Source organism: Antechinus flavipes, chromosome 1 (assembly GCF_016432865.1).
Source record: "Antechinus flavipes isolate AdamAnt ecotype Samford, QLD, Australia chromosome 1, AdamAnt_v2, whole genome shotgun sequence".
NCBI classification, from domain to species: Eukaryota; Metazoa; Chordata; class Mammalia; order Dasyuromorphia; family Dasyuridae; genus Antechinus; species Antechinus flavipes.
The window spans coordinates 558938991-558956852 of record NC_067398.1 but is presented as its reverse complement, the minus strand read 5'-3'; the positions used below and the strand labels follow the sequence as shown (position 1 = coordinate 558956852).

The following is a 17862-nucleotide window of genomic DNA, read 5'->3' as shown; positions in this document are numbered from 1 at the left end:
CTCAAAATTTAGGAAAAATGAATATTAAAAATTGTGTTTACATGTAATGAAGAAAAAAATGGGGGCAGGGATTTTAGGGAGAGAGGTGAGGCAATTGGGGTTAAGTGACATATCCAGGGTCACACAAGTTAAAAATGTGTTTGAGGTCCCATTCGAACTCAGGTCTTCCAGACTTTAGGGCCAGTGTTCTATTCACTGCACCATCTAGCTATTCTATAAATATGGTTTAAATAGAAAGAAAAAAAAGTTAGTCTTTTTTAAACTGTATCATGTTATTCCCTACATGGTTGATCTTTAATAGATGTTAGTTTAACTAGTAACGAATGAGGAAAGACTTATCATACAATCGGTGAGATAGGGCAAAGTGAAATAAAATCAAGTTCCAGGTTACCAAATATGGCATGCAGTTTTTTTGTTGTTGTTGTTGTTTTTGGGGGGGAGGTTGGAGGGGAGTGGGTTTGTTTGTTTTTAGTGAAATGAAATCCATTTTCGTGATGGTTAGCATCATGTGTAATTAGCATTTTTGAAACACCCAATTTATCATACTTGATTCTGGCCTAATTAAAAAAAGTGTTATTGATAATATCTGTAAAAATGATATCTTTTGTTGGTATGCATCATGGCATTTGTAAGTTAAAATGTATTTCACAATAACCAAAAAAACAGCTACATTTCAATTATCTATTGAGTGTGGATGAGCTTTTTTAATATTGTGGTGGAAAACTAAGAATATTTTAGAAACATTGGTCACTTTAGGTATGCCTCTGTAAGAGAGAAGAAAATTTAGCAAAAATTTGAAGAGAAGTATTAGATTTATTATTGAGTTCTGGTGCAGTTTTAATAGTGGCCACTTCCCTGTCTGCGGAGTCTGAGGCTGTGTAAATCCTACAACCAAAGTCTTACTAATCTCATCATTTGGTTCCAGGTCAGGAAAGTGAGTTTGCAATCATGTACAAATTCATATATCATGAATACAGTTGTACTAATTTCTGGACTCCAGGAGTCCTTTCTCAGTTCTCCCACATAAATTTTTAAAATAAATGTTTAATGATGCTGGTTTTCCAAAACAAACTTGAGAAACTGAGCCAGAACCCTTTGGTAAAAGTCACTTGCAAATGCTAGTTTGAAAATATTTTAAATTCACAGAATTGAGACTGACAGATAGTAACACAAGAGACAGACACCTAAGCATAAATCTGTCTTTTAAAATGATGTCTTCTTTCAGATATTTTTACATGGTAAAGAGATGAGTAGTAGTTTATTTTCAATTTGCCGCCTTTAAAAAATAAGACCTAAGGGTCTGGAGGTGGGACCAATCTAGAGAAATGGTCAAGATGTTGGCAGTAGAGGTCAACCACAGCCGACTTCTCAGTTTTATTTTCTGTGGAAAAAAGTCTTGTTCTCTTTCTCACTGTTTCGTCAGAAGGACATAAAGAGGAAGGAAAAACCTCTTGGAATGGCTAATTATTTAATAGCTGCTTTTGAGACCTCAAAGGATGCCTAGATGATCAGAATGAATATGAACAATGACTAAAGTGTTCAGAGAAAATATTTGCTATGGAGAAATTTGATAACTATGACTTTGAGAATTTGCTTTGAGCATATCCACCTCCCACCAAATTGGCAGTTGCCTTCATCATGTTGAATGCCATCCTCAGGATGTAGAAGCAACCAGAAAGAATCCTTGCAAAGAGAAATGGGTCATCATTCTTTGACCTCAATCCTCACAGTGAGTAAGGGCCTTGTGAATTCATATTATAGTAATACCAAGTTTCTGAATACAAGTAAGGACAGCCTGTAACTTGTTCTGGTACTTGGTGTTTCTGAGGGGTGGAGATGACCACTGAACAGCCCCAGTTAGTTGCATCTTGAAACAAGAGTCTCTTAATCATTAGGTGCCTGATTCACTTACCATGAGTTTCTGAGGGAATGAATCAGATCTGACCTCAAAGGGAAAAATATCCTGCTTGTAAAAAAAAAAGAAAAAGAAAAAAGAAAAAAAGAAAGGTGGTGGGTCATTTAACAGGGCTTCCTCATTTATGTAGTTGGTTTTTATCAAAATATGAAGGGAATCTATGGCAAGTTAACCTTAAAAGCATTTTAATTTCTGGATACAGTAAAACTCAAATTAAGTGGTTTTTATTTCCTCATGTCTCTTTAAGAAGAGACAAATGATCCAATAAATTGATATCTTAGGTTTCACTAAATAATGCTGGATACACACAAACACACAAAATTTAATTTGCAGAACTATGTCATGTCTATTGAGTAATTCTGATTGATCAGAGTTTTGTGTATATACAGAAATAATTTAACAGTAATTTCATTGCATGACACTGTGCCTGATAAGATAATGGACATTCAGTTAGTGTTTATTGATTTGATTCCATTTAGGCTGGACATGAGTTAGGAATAGGAACTTTAGGATTGGACAAAGTTGTTGCTGGGAACTGTTCCAAAGCTGGAATAGGGGAGACAGTATTATTTGATGGGACAGGTCTATTGCTAGGGACTTTTTTTTTTCCATAGAAAATGTTTGTTACTAATTTTCTTAGTTATTGTACTTTTCAAGATGCTCAAATTGCCTCTAATCTATGGTGAAGCAGACTGTGAGGCTTGAAAAGAGAATGTACACCAAGTGCATTGACAATGTATATTACAATCTAAAGGAGTGATTGGCTGAGAGCTGGAAAGGATCATAGAGGCCATCTGGTTAACTCCATTTGTTTTATAGATGAAACATTAAGTCTCATGGAGGTTATAGAGGTAGTAAGTAGCACAGATGAGTTTGAATCCTAGGCTTCCAGACTCCCAAATCCAGAACTTAATTCCATTGTACCTTGGTACTTGACATGTTTCAGTTCTGTTTTTTTTTTTTTTTTTTTTAATTAAGGTTTTGTAGACGTTTTCAGAGTCAAACAATTAAACGACAACAGATATTCTCAATGGTTTCAGTTTGATACAGGACCAAGGAATATAAAGTTTAAACTGCACTACCACAAAGCAAGCCTTTGCAAAGCAGAGAAGCTTCTTACCAGTTCTTATCAGTGTGCTTGCTTGGAGCAAACCCAATGCCTTAAATCTGTATTCCCTTTTCTGGCCTTTTGGGGTCCTCATTTTTACGAGCATGACCTTCACCTGATTTATGTTACCTTGCCAAAAGGTCAGACTGTTTCCATGGTCAAATGTTATTCCAACATCCTTTTCAGCATGATACTTTAGAATAATCCTTACTTTTCATATTACAAAACTATATGATATAATGTTACCTTTATTCATTGAGGACTGGAGGATGGATTAGATAGAATTTTTCCCCTAATGAAATGCTTTACTGTCAGTAACACCTAAATTCGAAAGTTAAGGATTATTTTGTTAGTTGCCAGTTGCTGTAGTTGTTGGCACATTTTTGTTTGAATGATCTACTTTTTACTTTCGTATCTTTAGTCATTTAGAATGGCCCATTAATTTTTTCCTCTGGATATTTTGAATATATCTATAGCTAATGTTGACATTTTTGTGTTAGCTTTGCATATAATTAGATTTCAGAAAGAAAAAACGTCAAATGCCTGATTCTTGGCACTGTTCCACAGTACATGTGATTTTAAAGTTAGATTTTTTTGTTTGTTTCTACCATGGAATCACAGATTTTGGTCTTGGTTTATAACTAAACACTGTTCTTTATCCCTTAACATAATAAATCTAGAATGCACCAAGAGTTTTTGTAGTTTATTGCTTACTACTCTTGTGTCCTCTTTCCCCCCACCGCTCGATATACACATACCCCACCACACACATTTCTTCTCTATCCCCCTAATCTCTCTCACTCTCTTAACTCACTCCCTGGGGGGAGAAGTATCAAAATTATCTTTTTGAATCCAGACATTAGAGAAACCTTTTTAAATGTAATTAGCATTAGATAGAGCAGTACAATTTGTGATATGGCAGCAATACTTAGAGCACCCATGCTTGCTAGTACTTGAACAGCTGGGCAACTGTGCAGGATAGAAATCAGGTCAGTGAAAGGTGTGTGTTTGGGGGTAAGGATGATGAATGATGATTGTTGCCAAGTATCCATTGTATAACACATCCACTTATTTTCCCCCATCATTCCAGTTGCTTGCTGTCCTGGGAATTTTGAAGTTCTTGATGGTATATTTGGTTTAGCTTTACAATAATTATTTACTATAGGAGGAGAGCCTTTTCCGTCTTAAGTCAGAAACTTTTCAGTACACTAGCTTCAATTTTACTTTAGCACATACTTGTCCTGCTTTAGGAGTTGGATTCCCTACCCCCTCTTTTCCTCCTACCACCACTACCTTTGTTTAAATATCCAACCTGTCCAACCTGTTTGGGCTGAACAAGCTAGAGCTAGCAAACATCATACTGTACCCACTCATTGTCAGGTTTTTTTTTTTTTTTTTTCTGGTTTGTTAAGAAAGGTCATTAGAAGCAAAAAGTTCTTCTTTATCTAACATTTTCCTTCTCTGTATTCTGCCTCCTTACCCTTTCTTCCCCAATTAAGGGGGAATTAGATACAGTCTTAGCATTTTATTTGATCTGATCAGATCTATATTTTACCTTGCACAAGTGTATCTAATGGATATTGTTCTTCTTTCTTTGAGCAGAGATTGGCCTTCTGTGTGGAAAAATTCACATTTCCGTAAACTGGCAGTGTAGTTATATAATGGGCTTGTGCCAGAATTTGACTATTGTATAGTAGTAGGTCTTTGTACTTAAATAACAATTCATTCAAGTATATCCTTAGTCTTATTTTGATTTTACAGGTGGCAAAACTGAGGTGCTAACTGTGATTAACCTGAGGTTTTAAGTTGAATCATTGGGGGCTAAATCCATGACCTGGGGATTCCTGATTACCTGCTTTGCCTTTCTAGTTATAGTGAGGCTTTTTAAAAGCCCTGAATTTCTACATCTGTTTTCTTTTCACCAGCTCAGAATTACATGTGGCTCATTTCCCCACGAATCATTTTAGGTACTAGGCCTTCTGTGAAGGAAAAAAGCACCGAAATTCCATGTCACAAAGAAGAAAACAGATAGCAAAACAGTCCCTGCACTTGTGAAACTTAATTTCTAATGAGGGTGATATAAAAACTTTCATAACTGGAAGGGCCATTTGCAATCATTTCAGCTAATCCCCATGTTTTATAGATGTCTCAATTTATAGTGTTAAAGTGATTTGCTGAAGGTCACAAACTAATTACTCCAGAGCTGGGACTAGGCTTTTCCCCAACCCTAGTCATCTTTCTGCTATTCCCTATGAACTTCTCACTTGTATAAGCTCTTTTGCATTTTGAGGGCTGAAGCTGATCTGCCCTCCCTGACTTATGAGCTTTTCTTTGAGGTTTTGCATTTCTTTTTTGCCCTGTGATTAATATGATGCAATGCCCCACTATCCACTGCCTTAGATGCTTTCATTGATGGTTTGTACTTTGTGCTTTTTTCCCTGTGGCATATGTCAGATCATTCTGTGTAGCTCAGTACAAGTATTAGTGGAAAAAAGATTGGTGGGCACCTAGCAGTTTCTTACTTAGGCTAGGCCCCACCTTGCTTCTCTCCCCCTCCTTTCTGGGCTATTCTAATGCTATTCTTCCTTTTCTTTCCTACCCATTTTCTTGTTTTGAATGTAGCTATATAGATTTGTATTCTCAGCTTTTTTTTTTTTTTTTTTTTAATTTACACATTCTAAATCTTTTTAGTGCCTTTTATTTTGAAGGTAGAGTTGTTCTCTGACTTAATCTTTGGAGTTTTGGATAACCACATAAGTGAATAAAGCATAGGCATGATAGTTCCCTTGAATGTGGTAATGGGTTAATCATGGGTAAAAGTACCCACATCAGTGTTGGCTCTCGTATCACAAAAAAATAGAAAAGCTAAAGATATGAACTCAATCTACCAGACCTTTATTACCTCGATTTCCTACTTGTTACCTTTAATGTTGCCCCAGGGAATTGAATTCTCATCTGTGAAATAAAGGATCTAATTTGGGCAGGGAGAGGGAAGGCAGTCTTTTCCATCTCCATCTCAGTTCTGTGATTTTTTTGGGAGGAACACTGTGTCCAGTGAAGATCAAGATGGCCTGTGTAGATATGGAGAACTGTGACAAAAGTGGAAGAGGGGAACCCCAGGCATCATCTAGGCCCACTTTTCTCATTTTTGTGATTGAGAAAATGAAGATGATTTGCCTGAGCACATTTGTGTTTGTCCACAAATTAAATAAAAAGAATGCTCTAAACCTTAGAGTGGTGGGCTTTTTGAACTTATTCCATCGGGGCCTTTGGCTGAGAAATTTTTCTGTGACTTCAGGATATAGAAGTGAACAAATCAAACATTTACTAGTAATCATCATTTTGCCACCTCCCTATTCAGTTATGAGACTCCATGTGAGGTTGTGACCCACAGTGTAAGAAGCTGAGCTGTACATTATACTCTTCCCTGGCGAGTCTCCCCAGCTTGAGGCTTGTTAGTCCAACCCCACCTACTTAACAGATGAGGAGAATGAGACAGAGAAGTTAATTGACTTGTCTAAATATTAAATGATTGAACTATAATTGGACCCATGTCTTTTGATAAAACATCCATTATTCCATCCTGAGAGTATGCTATATTAAATACATTCTGAATAGGGCAACTAGAATCCAGGAACTTATTGAGGAATAATTGAATGTACTAAAAAATGTTTCACCTGGAGAAGTAAAAACCTGAGTAAGAAACATAATACTTATAAGTTGTTCAGTTGTCATAAGAAGTAAGAGTGTGGACTTCTCTGTTGCTCTGGAGCAGGGCTTCTTAGGGCTCATAACTTATTTTTTTTAACACATTTTTATAATTATATTTAAGTATAATTAGTTTTCTTCATAATATTCTGATTTTTATTTTACACTATCTAATTTCTACTTACTGAACATACTGGACATACTTATTCTAAAAAGAGGGGCCAATAAGTTTCCCCAGACTGTGAGTGATTCATGATATCGTAGAGGTCAATTTCTGCTTTAAAAGAATAATTTTTTAAAATCAGAAGGAAGGCCTGTTTATGTTATTTTGTTATTATGCCAACTATATTTTTCAACTTGTCTCTCCTTCTCCATCCCTTATAACAAAGAATTTTAAAAACAAAAGTTCTACAAAACTAAATAGCATATCAGCTAAGTCTAATATTGTGTGGTGTTCTACAACCATAGTCCAGACTTTTTTAAATAGGAAAAAAAGTAGAAACAGCAAAGTTCTCTTGTGCCTTGCTCAATTGCTTTACCATAATTTCAAGAAATGTTGGGATCTACTTTTGGCATAGTTTGGCGTATTCCTTTCAAATAGCCCCACAAGGCCTTGTTACATTTGTTACATTGTGTAGAAGGTTGACCTGGAGACCAGTCTTGAATATGAGCTTAATTTTAATAAGAACATGACATTTAGGATTTTCCCTAAGAAGTATTAAAATGTTGATTTCAGGTAGGTTGAAATGTTCAGGGGTGGCGGGTGTGTAGAACTATGGATAAGATGTTTTTTCAGAAAACAAAAGGTGGACCAAAAAAGGAGAGGAATAGGGAAATACAAGTCAGCAAAGTATAAATTTGAAAGGGGATACAAAGTACGAATAGACTCACCAGAAATAAACCATCCTTGGCATATCAAGAAAGAAGGAGGCTGTCAGTTTTGTCATAGTGTCTGTAGGCTCAACTCAAGGCCTAATAAAACCAAGAAAGTTTGGGGACTGGGAATAGAGAGGAAAACAGGGTTGCTAGGGTGGAAGCCAGGTGAGACCACTCTGAGGGAACTGATGAGGGGGCTGTGCATATTAATTATTATTAATAATTATTGTTTCAGACATCAAGAGTTTCTGTCTGAAGCCCTTAAAGGAGAAAGACTTTATTCCTCAAGAGGCTAAAAGCAAAGCCTAGCAGGGATGTGACATCACCCCCAGCTCTTCAGAGCTGTCATCATCAGTTATTTATCATTTACCGAGCTTTCTGTAGAACTGTTCTGAAACAGCTTGGTTTGTGTGAAGATTCCCTGATACTCTGTTAAGGCCTCCTTGTCCACTTGAACTGGACATATGTGGTAGACAGTAATGAACAAAAGAAGAGACTCACTCTCTTTGTTTTTTCCTTTGGCACTAAAGATCTCAGGTAGTAGGGAAAGGCAAGTTTTGAAAGATTGTGTTGAAAGAATTTTGAGCTACAAGGGAGTTGATCATTTAATCCAACACTTCATTTTGCAGATAAGTACATTTGTAGATTTTTCCTTCTTTGTTCTCCACTTTTTTGTATTTCTAGAGTGAAGCCAGAAATGCATAAACATCTAGTAGCTTGATTATGAATTTTGCCCGAGTATCAATTTTTTTTTTTAATTGGGATTAAGATTGAGATCAGGCATCATCTAAGGGAATTTTTCCAGGATTCTCACAGCCATTTGACTAGCAGAGATGTTCCCACCAAAGAGCCCAGTACACATAGCAATCAGTTACAGCCAAAGGGTAGGGAAATCTCTCCTTGGGATTTACAGCATCTTGCTTGGTTAACTTTCTGGATTTTTAGTCATCAGAATGGCTTACGTCATAGCCAAAGCTCTGCGTCCTGCCAGGCTGACCTGCCTGCTGGGTGAGCATGACTGGACTAGCACAACACTGGAATTACTAGAAGGTACCTTTGAGCCAGTTTGAGATCATAGGTGGAGCAGCACTGGGAAGTTCTTTGACTCTCTGCCATCCTTCTCTCTCTACACCTCTCCTCACTCTTTATTCAACCTATTTCCCCCACCTCCCAACAGCATCTCCAACTCATTTGTTGTCAGTTTTAATCTAGTATTTCACATAAGTACCATCACTCCACTAGTGGTCATCTGTATTCAAAAAAAAAAAAAAAAAACTTTTCTACCCAAAATGTGTGTTCACTTTTTTTTTTTCTTTGGACAGAAAGGTAGCTTGTTTGGCTAAAATATTTTCTCTCAATACTCATCTTCACTCAGCCTCGCCCAGTGTTATCACAAAACTTTGTTAGAGGAGAGGGGATGGAGTGGAGAGCTGGAATTACTGTCAGGTCTAAAGGGAAATGTAGTTATAATTTGTTAAAACTTGTTTGGACCTGTTGAATTCAGTTCAGTGGATCAGTTATACAGTTTTTTTTTGCTCTGGTGTCATGTGGTATACATCTTGACTAATGATAAATGGAGCCTTTTTAAAACTTCCTCATGATGTCACTTAAGAATAAAATCATTGGGCCTCTGGTAATATCCATAAGGAAAGTATGATCTTAAAGGAAATTACAACGGGAATTATCAGGCTATTTTCTGAGATTCAGCCTGTGATTGTAATTAAAGATAACTTAAGAAGTATTTTAAGAATTTATTTAAACCAGTTTCCCGTGGGTAATCTATATTCTTAGTGACATATTGAGTTCCCCCAAAGTATCCAGGGGACTTTTTTTTAGTCCCATCTTCTTCCAACATCTGTTTCTCCAATTTTGTTGTTGTTTTTATTGAAAAGGAAACTTCCTTCTCCCCTCTCCTCCTCACTTCCTCTTCCCTCCCCACCTCCCGCCATTTTCTTTTTGTTGGTTACCTGGCATGAGGAATGCATTGGGCAAGGTAGCAGCTAGGCAGTGCAGTTAATGGAGCAGTGACCCTGGAATCAGGAGGACTTAAGTCCACATATGGCTTCATCAGATACTTATTAGCTTTGTGATCCTGATCTCTTCTCTCCCCCCCCCCCCCCCCCTCTTGCTTTGAAAAAATAAAGATGTTCTGGTCTGATGACTGAGGGAAAAATTAATCCTATATATATTATACAGTATTTGATGATAACATTTTGATTAAATGCATCAGAATGAGGTATAGCTTTTGACTAAATTATATTCTACTTATGGCTTAAAAATTGATTAGTCAGTCAGTAAACAAGCATTTAGTAAAAATTACTATGTTCATGGCACTGTGTAGGAGAAACTTGAGATGGGTACCCCTACCTTTAAGGAATTTGGATCAATCAGTTAAGGAACAACGATGCTAATTACAACTAACTTAGCATTATTGAGTTAAAAAAACAGATTTAAATCCTTGGGTAATAGTGATACCAATTCTTTTGAAGCATTTGTTTATGAGGGTTCTATCCACAATGTAGTAGAATTTATTTTCTGTTTTGCATACTTCTTCTTTCTCACCTCCCCCCCACTTTTTATTTTTTTGGCTGTCGGGCAATTGGGGGAAACACCTGTCCAGGATCACACAGCTAGAAAGTGTTGTGTCTTAAGGTCATATTTGAACTCGGGTCCTCCTGACTCCGGGAGTAGAGGGGCTTTACTGCACCATCTTAGCTGCCCCTCCTTTCTATTTTTGAGGATCTGGTTATTATAGTGTCCTGGGAATTAATTTACAGATTTGGTGTTTTGGTGAGTTCTGCTGAATGTGGCAGAAGGATGTTTCCAAAAAGCAATTGTGAGAGTGGGAATTCCTACATGGTATTTTGAGATCTGGAATATGAGGTTTGTGGGAAAGAATGCTGGATTTGCAGTGAGAGTCTCTTAGTTCAGATCAGTTTTGTGACTTAAGTCATTTTAAGTTTTCTGAGCCTCCCCTGTAAAATGAAATTAAACTAGATGAAATTTAGGAATCCATTTAGTTTCCCATCTATGATGTGATGATGGCAAATGTAAAGTCTCCTGAATAAATGGTTAGAGAAAGACAATAGAATTTCCTTGCTCTTGCCTAAAGTTGAGAGATGGAAATACTTTTAAAATGCTGTATTCCTTATTGGAAACGGGTGGAGGAAACAAACCTGTCTTGACTCTGGAAAGAACAATGGATTTTGAGGGCAAAATGTACATTGTCTCAGATTGTACTTCTGATAATAACCTGCTGGGTAGTTGAATGTCTCTGATGGGGTATAGAGGGTATGATTAGGTCCATTTCAATACATTGCTATGATCCTTTTAAATTTCAAGATAACTTGAGAGGTTTCAGCAATCCAAAAAATATTTCTTTGGGCAGAGCACCCACAGGTAAGGGTATGATACCCTGTGAAGAAAGTGAGCTAGGTGTGTTGCCCAGCTGACTAGTTCAGTTGGGCAGCTCTGCTCACAGGGGTGGTATTTGTACTTTATTCTGGTCGAGGACCATCTCTCTGGTAGAGAGCTTACTTAGGTGAACCTATATAGTTCTAAGATGTGAGTTGGAGAGAAAGGTTATTATGAAGAGTTAAAAAGAAAATTAAAGCCCTTAAGAAAATGTAGGACTTGAATACAGACTTCCAGTGTGCACTAAAGCAGAGAAGAAGTATGGCCCAAGAGCAAGAGTTGTCCTGGGAGCCAGACTGAGGAGGCTTTGACTTCTTCTGAGAGAGAAGCTAAAAGAAGATCTGTGGCTAAGAGGAGCTATATTTAGGCTTGGGAGATGGAGATGCTGTAGCCTACTATTTCTTACCATAATGTCAGGGGTCAAGGACCAGAATCTTTACTTTTTTTTTTTCATAAATCCCTTGGGCAGGCTAATGCCTATGGACCCCTTTTCAAAAGTAATGTGTTCAAGCAGAAAAATATATAAGATTACAAAGGAAACTAATTATAATGAAAAATTATTATCTTTATATGAATCTCTGCAGCTATTTGTCTATCTAGTTCATAAATCCCAAGTTGAGAACCTCAGGCTTTAGGCCTCTGCATAAAAAAGTAACTGTTGATGGACTGCTCCTGGAAGTAAGGATTTATATGCTGGGTACCTCAGCCCAGAAGAAAACAGTATAATATAAAATTGCTGGAGATATATCTTACCCTGAAATTTTTTGACACTGTAGTGTAAGGTATATTGTCCCAAATACAAATCCAAGAGATATTTGAAGAACTAGTGAAGTGTCAAAAAAAAAAAAAAAAAAAGATAGTATGTTGTCTTTTTTAAAAGTTTAATTCTGAGCAAGAGTATCATAGATTTCTAAGAGTTTATTTTTGTTCAGTCCCTTCTCCAGATGAAGGAAGTGAAGCAGGGTAGTGAAGATTTGCCTCAGGCCATATAGAAAATTTAAGGGGCTACAGTCCAAATTTCACACATTTAGTTTCTCTTCCTCCAAATTCAAGGGAATTTAATATTATGTTTATAAAAGACTTAGTAAAATCAAAACCTGAATTAGTTTTAAGATTTTTTACTTTAAGGAAAATGAATTTCAATTACAAAGATTAATGCAAGCCCTGTTAAGAGGAAATTAGAATTTCAGATAGTAATTATTATCATGTTATAGACGTTATATAGATGTTATATAGATATCATAGAACTGTCTTAAGTGAATTCTTTTTTTTTTTTTTTTTTCCTAAGCCAATAAATGATATTCGGGAGTAGTGGGGAGGGGGAGGGGGGTCAAAAAAACTTGCTGATAGTTTTATAGATCTCCTGTCAATAATATTTTGAGAACTCATGAAGGTTGCTGAATGTGCATTATGACTTGAGAAAAGACCTTTAATTTGGGGGCAAAGGGGTTAGTGCTGGAGAGCATTCACAGAATCTGTCCTACAGAACTGCATGCTTGATAGCAATCTCTTTATTATCATATTATCATATACTTGAATTTTAGTATGTTTGACAGTGACTTGTGAGCATGAAGAAGTCACTACTAGTTAACATGAATCTACTAAATATATGTAGAACAATTTTTACCTCTTTTGGATAGGTTATTTTCAAGAGAAAGCTACAACCCCCATAGTCTCTTGATTTCAGCAGTGTTAACAAAAATTGTCATTAGTGTGGACAGTCTTGGGCTGCCAAAAACTTAAGATTTCGAGACCAGCTTTGTATTTCCTATTTTACAAATGATGATAATCATGATTAGGTGGATTCACAGCTGCTTGAGCAAATTTTGAAAGGGCAACAATTACTAGATTGATGACACATGATTCAGCACTTGAAATTTGAAGAACACATCTTTAGGGCATGAAGCTTAATAGAATTGATGGCATGTTTTTTCTCATTTTCTTTTTTTTCCTTCTATCTATGCTGATAAGCTCCCTTTTCTTAGCACCTTAGTAATATCTTTATCTCACTTATTGTAGACATTTTGTGAGGAAATGAATAGCAATTATTGTTAAGTCAAGTGTTAGGAGCTAGCTAGGCAATAAGGGAGACCAGCTTCCTAAGACAGATTGGAGCAGATCTGATTTCAGAATTAACTGCAACTCACAGATCCTAGCAGTTAAAATTGGCCTAAGTATTGAGTCAATTGGACTTTAAAAAATAGTTGCTGCTGTTGGACTGGAAACATTGGAAAAACAGATTGCATGTTTTAACAAACAATTGGAGACTTAACCACAATAGGACAAACTGGGAATTGAAAGAGTTTATCAAGAATTTTTTTGGCCGAGCTTGCTAACTATAAATGCCTAGACTGTTTTTTGTTTTCCACCTTCCTATCCCTCTTATTTTCCCCCTACATATGTACACATATCTCCCCCTTCAGTAAAATGAATCAATATGTTAGACCAAATGAATGTTTCACTTTTTTGGAGCTAAGAAAGGGATGCTAAAATAGAAATGGAAAAGATGATAACAAAATTTGAAAAAGAAATTGACCACATCTTATGATTTGAAATAGAAAGCTTTTATATATTAAAATAGGGGCTTGGCAGCTTGGAACAGAGCTGAGGATCCTCCCCTATTTAGGAGTAGAGCACTTAATCAGTGTGAACTTCCATTTCTTCTGTGAAATTCAGGCTCATCTAGTTTAGTGACTAGATGGAGGGGCTATCTTGCTTCCTGGAAATGTCACAGAGTGGTTATAAAGAAAGAGTTGGGTTGCCTGCTAGTTAAGGTAACACAGTTCTACCGAGTCTGTTCATCTCGTTTGGGTTCTCTCTGGTTTTATCCCAGAATTCAGCTATCTCCATACTTAGCCGAGTTTCCACTTTTCCTATTCAATATTGGAGATAACTATTATAGTGCAGAGGCAGGATTTAGACTAGCAGTTTAAGCTAGTTTCAGTTTCTAAATAATCTTGTACAGCTGAACTGTGCTCCAAGATCAGGATATTAAAAGTCAGACCTGTTGTAGTGACCTTAGCAATTTGAAATTTTTGCTCGATCTGCTTCATTATTTGTGACTAAATTGAGAAGATCAAATACCATTGAATTCTTGTTAATCGCATGCTCTCTGAATCTCCCATTGCTAAAGTTCTGGGGGCACAATCTCACAGAATTCATTCTCTGGCAGGGGTCTATAACTCTGTATTAAAGGATCCTTGCCCTGCCTAATCCCTGGCACCTTCTGTTTTATGAACAAAATATTCAGGCTTGGGGGTGGGGAGTGGGAGACGTAATTCATTCAGAACGATCATTAACAAGGGAAAGACTTTGTGGAAGCGGTAGCAAGAATCTTTGGCCAGACACTTTCATGACTTAAGTCTTCCTATTTATAAATATCACAGGCATATCAAAGGGGCAAATGTATCCATTCCTGCGCTGGCATTTCCCATTCACACTTCCACAGAGGGCCTCCCTTGAATCCACTGCAGGGGGACGAAGTCAGAGGGCTTAGGTTCTGCTTCCTTGTCTATGTAATTCTGTATAGTTAGATTCAGTTAGCCCATAACTATAGATTCCATGTAGATCACCTACAAGTTATATAGTAACCAAAGGGGTTTGGCCATAAGAGGACTTGAGCTCTTCCTGGTTTGATCCAGCTCCATGAGGGAGGGTTAGAAAGGTGCCATTTCAACCAAATCCTGGCAGAAAACTATTTGGAAGATTTAGCTAGCTGTGGGAAGCATAAAGAGTGAGGAAAACCTGAATTTGAATCCTGTTTTTTGGGTCTAAGTTTCTTAGATAATTTCCTAGAACTTATACCATCACTGACCTCACAAGGCTTTTGAGGAGTTCAAAGTGACATAGGCTGGTATATGTAAAGTGCTTAAGAAAAGCAAATTAGATAAATGTCAGTTCCTGTTATTATTACAAATGGCCCTGTGGGGTTGCTGTTGATGTCAGTCAGAGACATTGGCACAATAGAAAGCAGGGGCATTAATAATAACAAGCACTTAATTAGTCTTTTTGTCAATAGCTGGTTTTTCAAGCTTTCTGAAAGGAAGGTAGGAGAAGAAAGGTAAACCAAAGTAAGGCAGTAAGTATACTACTTCTTTAAATTGTTTAAGACCAAGAAATCTAGATTTGTAGGACTTATGAACTAGAAAGAATCTTAAACAACAGCTGTTTTCTTATTTTACAAAAGAAATAAAACTCAACCAGTTTTGAGTCATTTGCTCAAGGTCATCTGCTACATATAAACCCTTTTTTTTGTGTGTGTGTGCTTGTGTCGGTCTGTCTTTGACTAGCTTTCTTTCTCTCATAACCTCTTCTCAGAGACATGGTTTTCCACCCTTTCTTCAACAAAGGAAGTTTCTAATAAAAGATGGTAACTATAGTCCTGTTTTTGGCACTGTTTAATGCTGGTTGAACAAGGTTTTTCAGGAAGTATAACCACTTTTTGTGCTACAGTGTGGGATGATGAAGATTTCTTTTCCTTTCTCTTTACCTTGGGAGCTTATGATTCTTGGGTTGTTTCTTTTGGCATATGATGAAGTGAAATCCATTACACAAGTCTTACAAAGGATAAAATCACCCCACAGACTCCAGTGATAAAACCTGAAAACTGCTTGTTTGGAGTTCTTTTAAAGTAAATAATTGTATATTTCTAATAACTTAGATGGTCAAGATATCTGTAGATTTTGATTTAGAGAGTACAAATCAAAGCTGTGGGTCATCACCTATTAAAATTAGAGATTTGATTATTTTTATAGTTACTTTCTGGGCTGTACATGTCAGATCTGCATGATTCTGTGAGCAAAGGGAGCAGTATGGAAATATTGTAAATTCTAGAAGATGGGCCAGAAAGATACTGGTTCCCAATATTTGGGCTTATTGTGGAATGAGTGGGCTCATTGGGTGCTGGTATGAAAAAACTTGAAAGAATCTGAAATTTTCTTACTGGCTTTACCTGAACATAAATCATACATTTCTCACTTCTGGTTTACAACCTGGGGCTGTTGAGCCCATAGTCTTATGTTTGATAACTCTCTGGGATATTTCCCTTTACTGTGCTCCGTGTATGCATAGATCTGAATGCTGGCCCACCTGCCCGCCTGCCTGCCTGCCTGCTCGTGGTCAAGAGAGGTCAAATGATAGATTTTGAACAGATCAAAGCAAAACCGTCACATGATTTCAAACATACAAACATCAAAGAACATGTCCCTACTGATGGTCACAATTATCTTCAAATGACCAGGACAGTAGGTATATTACTTAACCAATATCCTATCTCAACCTCAACGTTAGTTTTTGAAATGAAGAACATTTTTATACCTTTTTTTTTTTTAATACAGAAACCGAAGTTTAATTTAATTCTTTAAATTATCTTTCGGTTTTGGAAATTGCCCAGTATTATGAGTTTTATGAAAAATACATTTTTTAAAATGTTCTATTTTGCTACATGCTATTAGGTTTTTTTAAATACTTTAAATGTTTCCTTTCCTAGAATCCCCAAGAGTTATCAAAGTAGCAAGTAATGGAATCTGGATTCAAATCTGAGCCCAAGGCTAATTCTTTTTCCATCTTTCAATCTTAGCTCTTATTCTCCTTTTCTTCAGGACAGGTATTTAAAGCAGTAATTAGAACATGTTTATTTTGAATGCCAATAACGTCTGTTGTGTCTCCAGCTTAAAAAAGAAAGTAACTTATTTATATTATTTATTGATTGCATTCAAAAAATAATACCTTATATATAGCAAGAAATTCCATAGTGTTTTTTGTTTTTTTTTTTTTTTTTTTAAGCTTCACTATTAGTAGAAAAGGAAGGAAGAACTCAGTTTGGAAAGTTCATAAATTTGAAATAAGTGAAATGTGTATAAATTGTGTTGAAAATTCTTCTATTAGTTACATTTGAACTTTGGCTTTAAAACATTTTAATACTCCTTTGTAAGAATTTAAAATTAGAAAATAATATTTGAAGTAAATTTTTGTGATTTAAAACAAATTTTTTTCCTGGGTTTTTCTCTTCAGACATATGAAGATTCATGAGAAGGATCCCAACAGTACCACAACCACAACACCCCCCTCTCCACAGAAACGCAGGCGGATGACCTCCAAAAGGAAACTAAGTCAGGAGGCTGACTCAGAGAAAGAAGAGCTGACACCTGCTAAAAAGGTATTTTGTGTTGCACAGTACAATTAACGTGTCCAAATTTTAACTTGTTTCTTGCTTTCTAACTTTGCATCTCTACATATATGATCTTTAACAGGGAACTCTGATTGCCTTGTGTTTTGTCTCTGAGACAGTCCATTCAGTATTCATTTTGGTTTTTAACATGCTATAATGCTACATGGTCCTATAAAACTGTCTCCAGAAAGGCTGTTTTTATATATGTTGATTTTAGGCAATTGATCTTTTTTGTATTAATTGTATTAGTTGGCATCATTGACCGAAAAATAATATGAGTGAGCATTCCTTTACCAACTACCCATCTTACTGTCTAGACTTAAGTCTAAAACCAATTCTTTATCAGCTAATGTCTCTTGGGCTTTTCTGTGAGCAAATGGGTTTTTTTTTTTCCCCTTTTTCAACATTTGCAAGTAGATTTTCTTGAAGATTCCATGAGAGGTCAGGCTTAGTGGTTTACTTTTTTTTTTTTTTTTTTTTTAAAGGTGGTAGAGGGTTCTCAATCAGGTGATGGAGACAAGAAAACAGATGAAGTTTTTCACTGCCCAGTGTGTTTCAAGGAATTTGTTTGCAAGTATGGTTTGGAGACTCACATGGAGACCCATCCAGATAACTCCCTGAGGTAGGGAAAGGATCTAATGTGTTAATCTTTTCTTAATACAGAGACCTTGG

The 17862-nt window shown here is 36.4% G+C and overlaps 1 protein-coding gene across 2 annotated transcripts in view; it reads left to right on the top strand.

Annotated features, from left to right (window-relative positions):
- RREB1 (ras responsive element binding protein 1) overlaps window positions 1–17862 on the top strand; it is a 77835-nt gene that overhangs the window by 15770 nt on the left and 44203 nt on the right. For both annotated transcript variants that reach the window (XM_051970724.1, XM_051970723.1), the window contains exons 6-7: window positions 17034–17178; window positions 17676–17812. In XM_051970724.1, the coding sequence (XP_051826684.1) occupies window positions 17034–17178; window positions 17676–17812 (282 nt within the window). The remainder of the gene's footprint in view (window positions 1–17033; window positions 17179–17675; window positions 17813–17862) is intronic.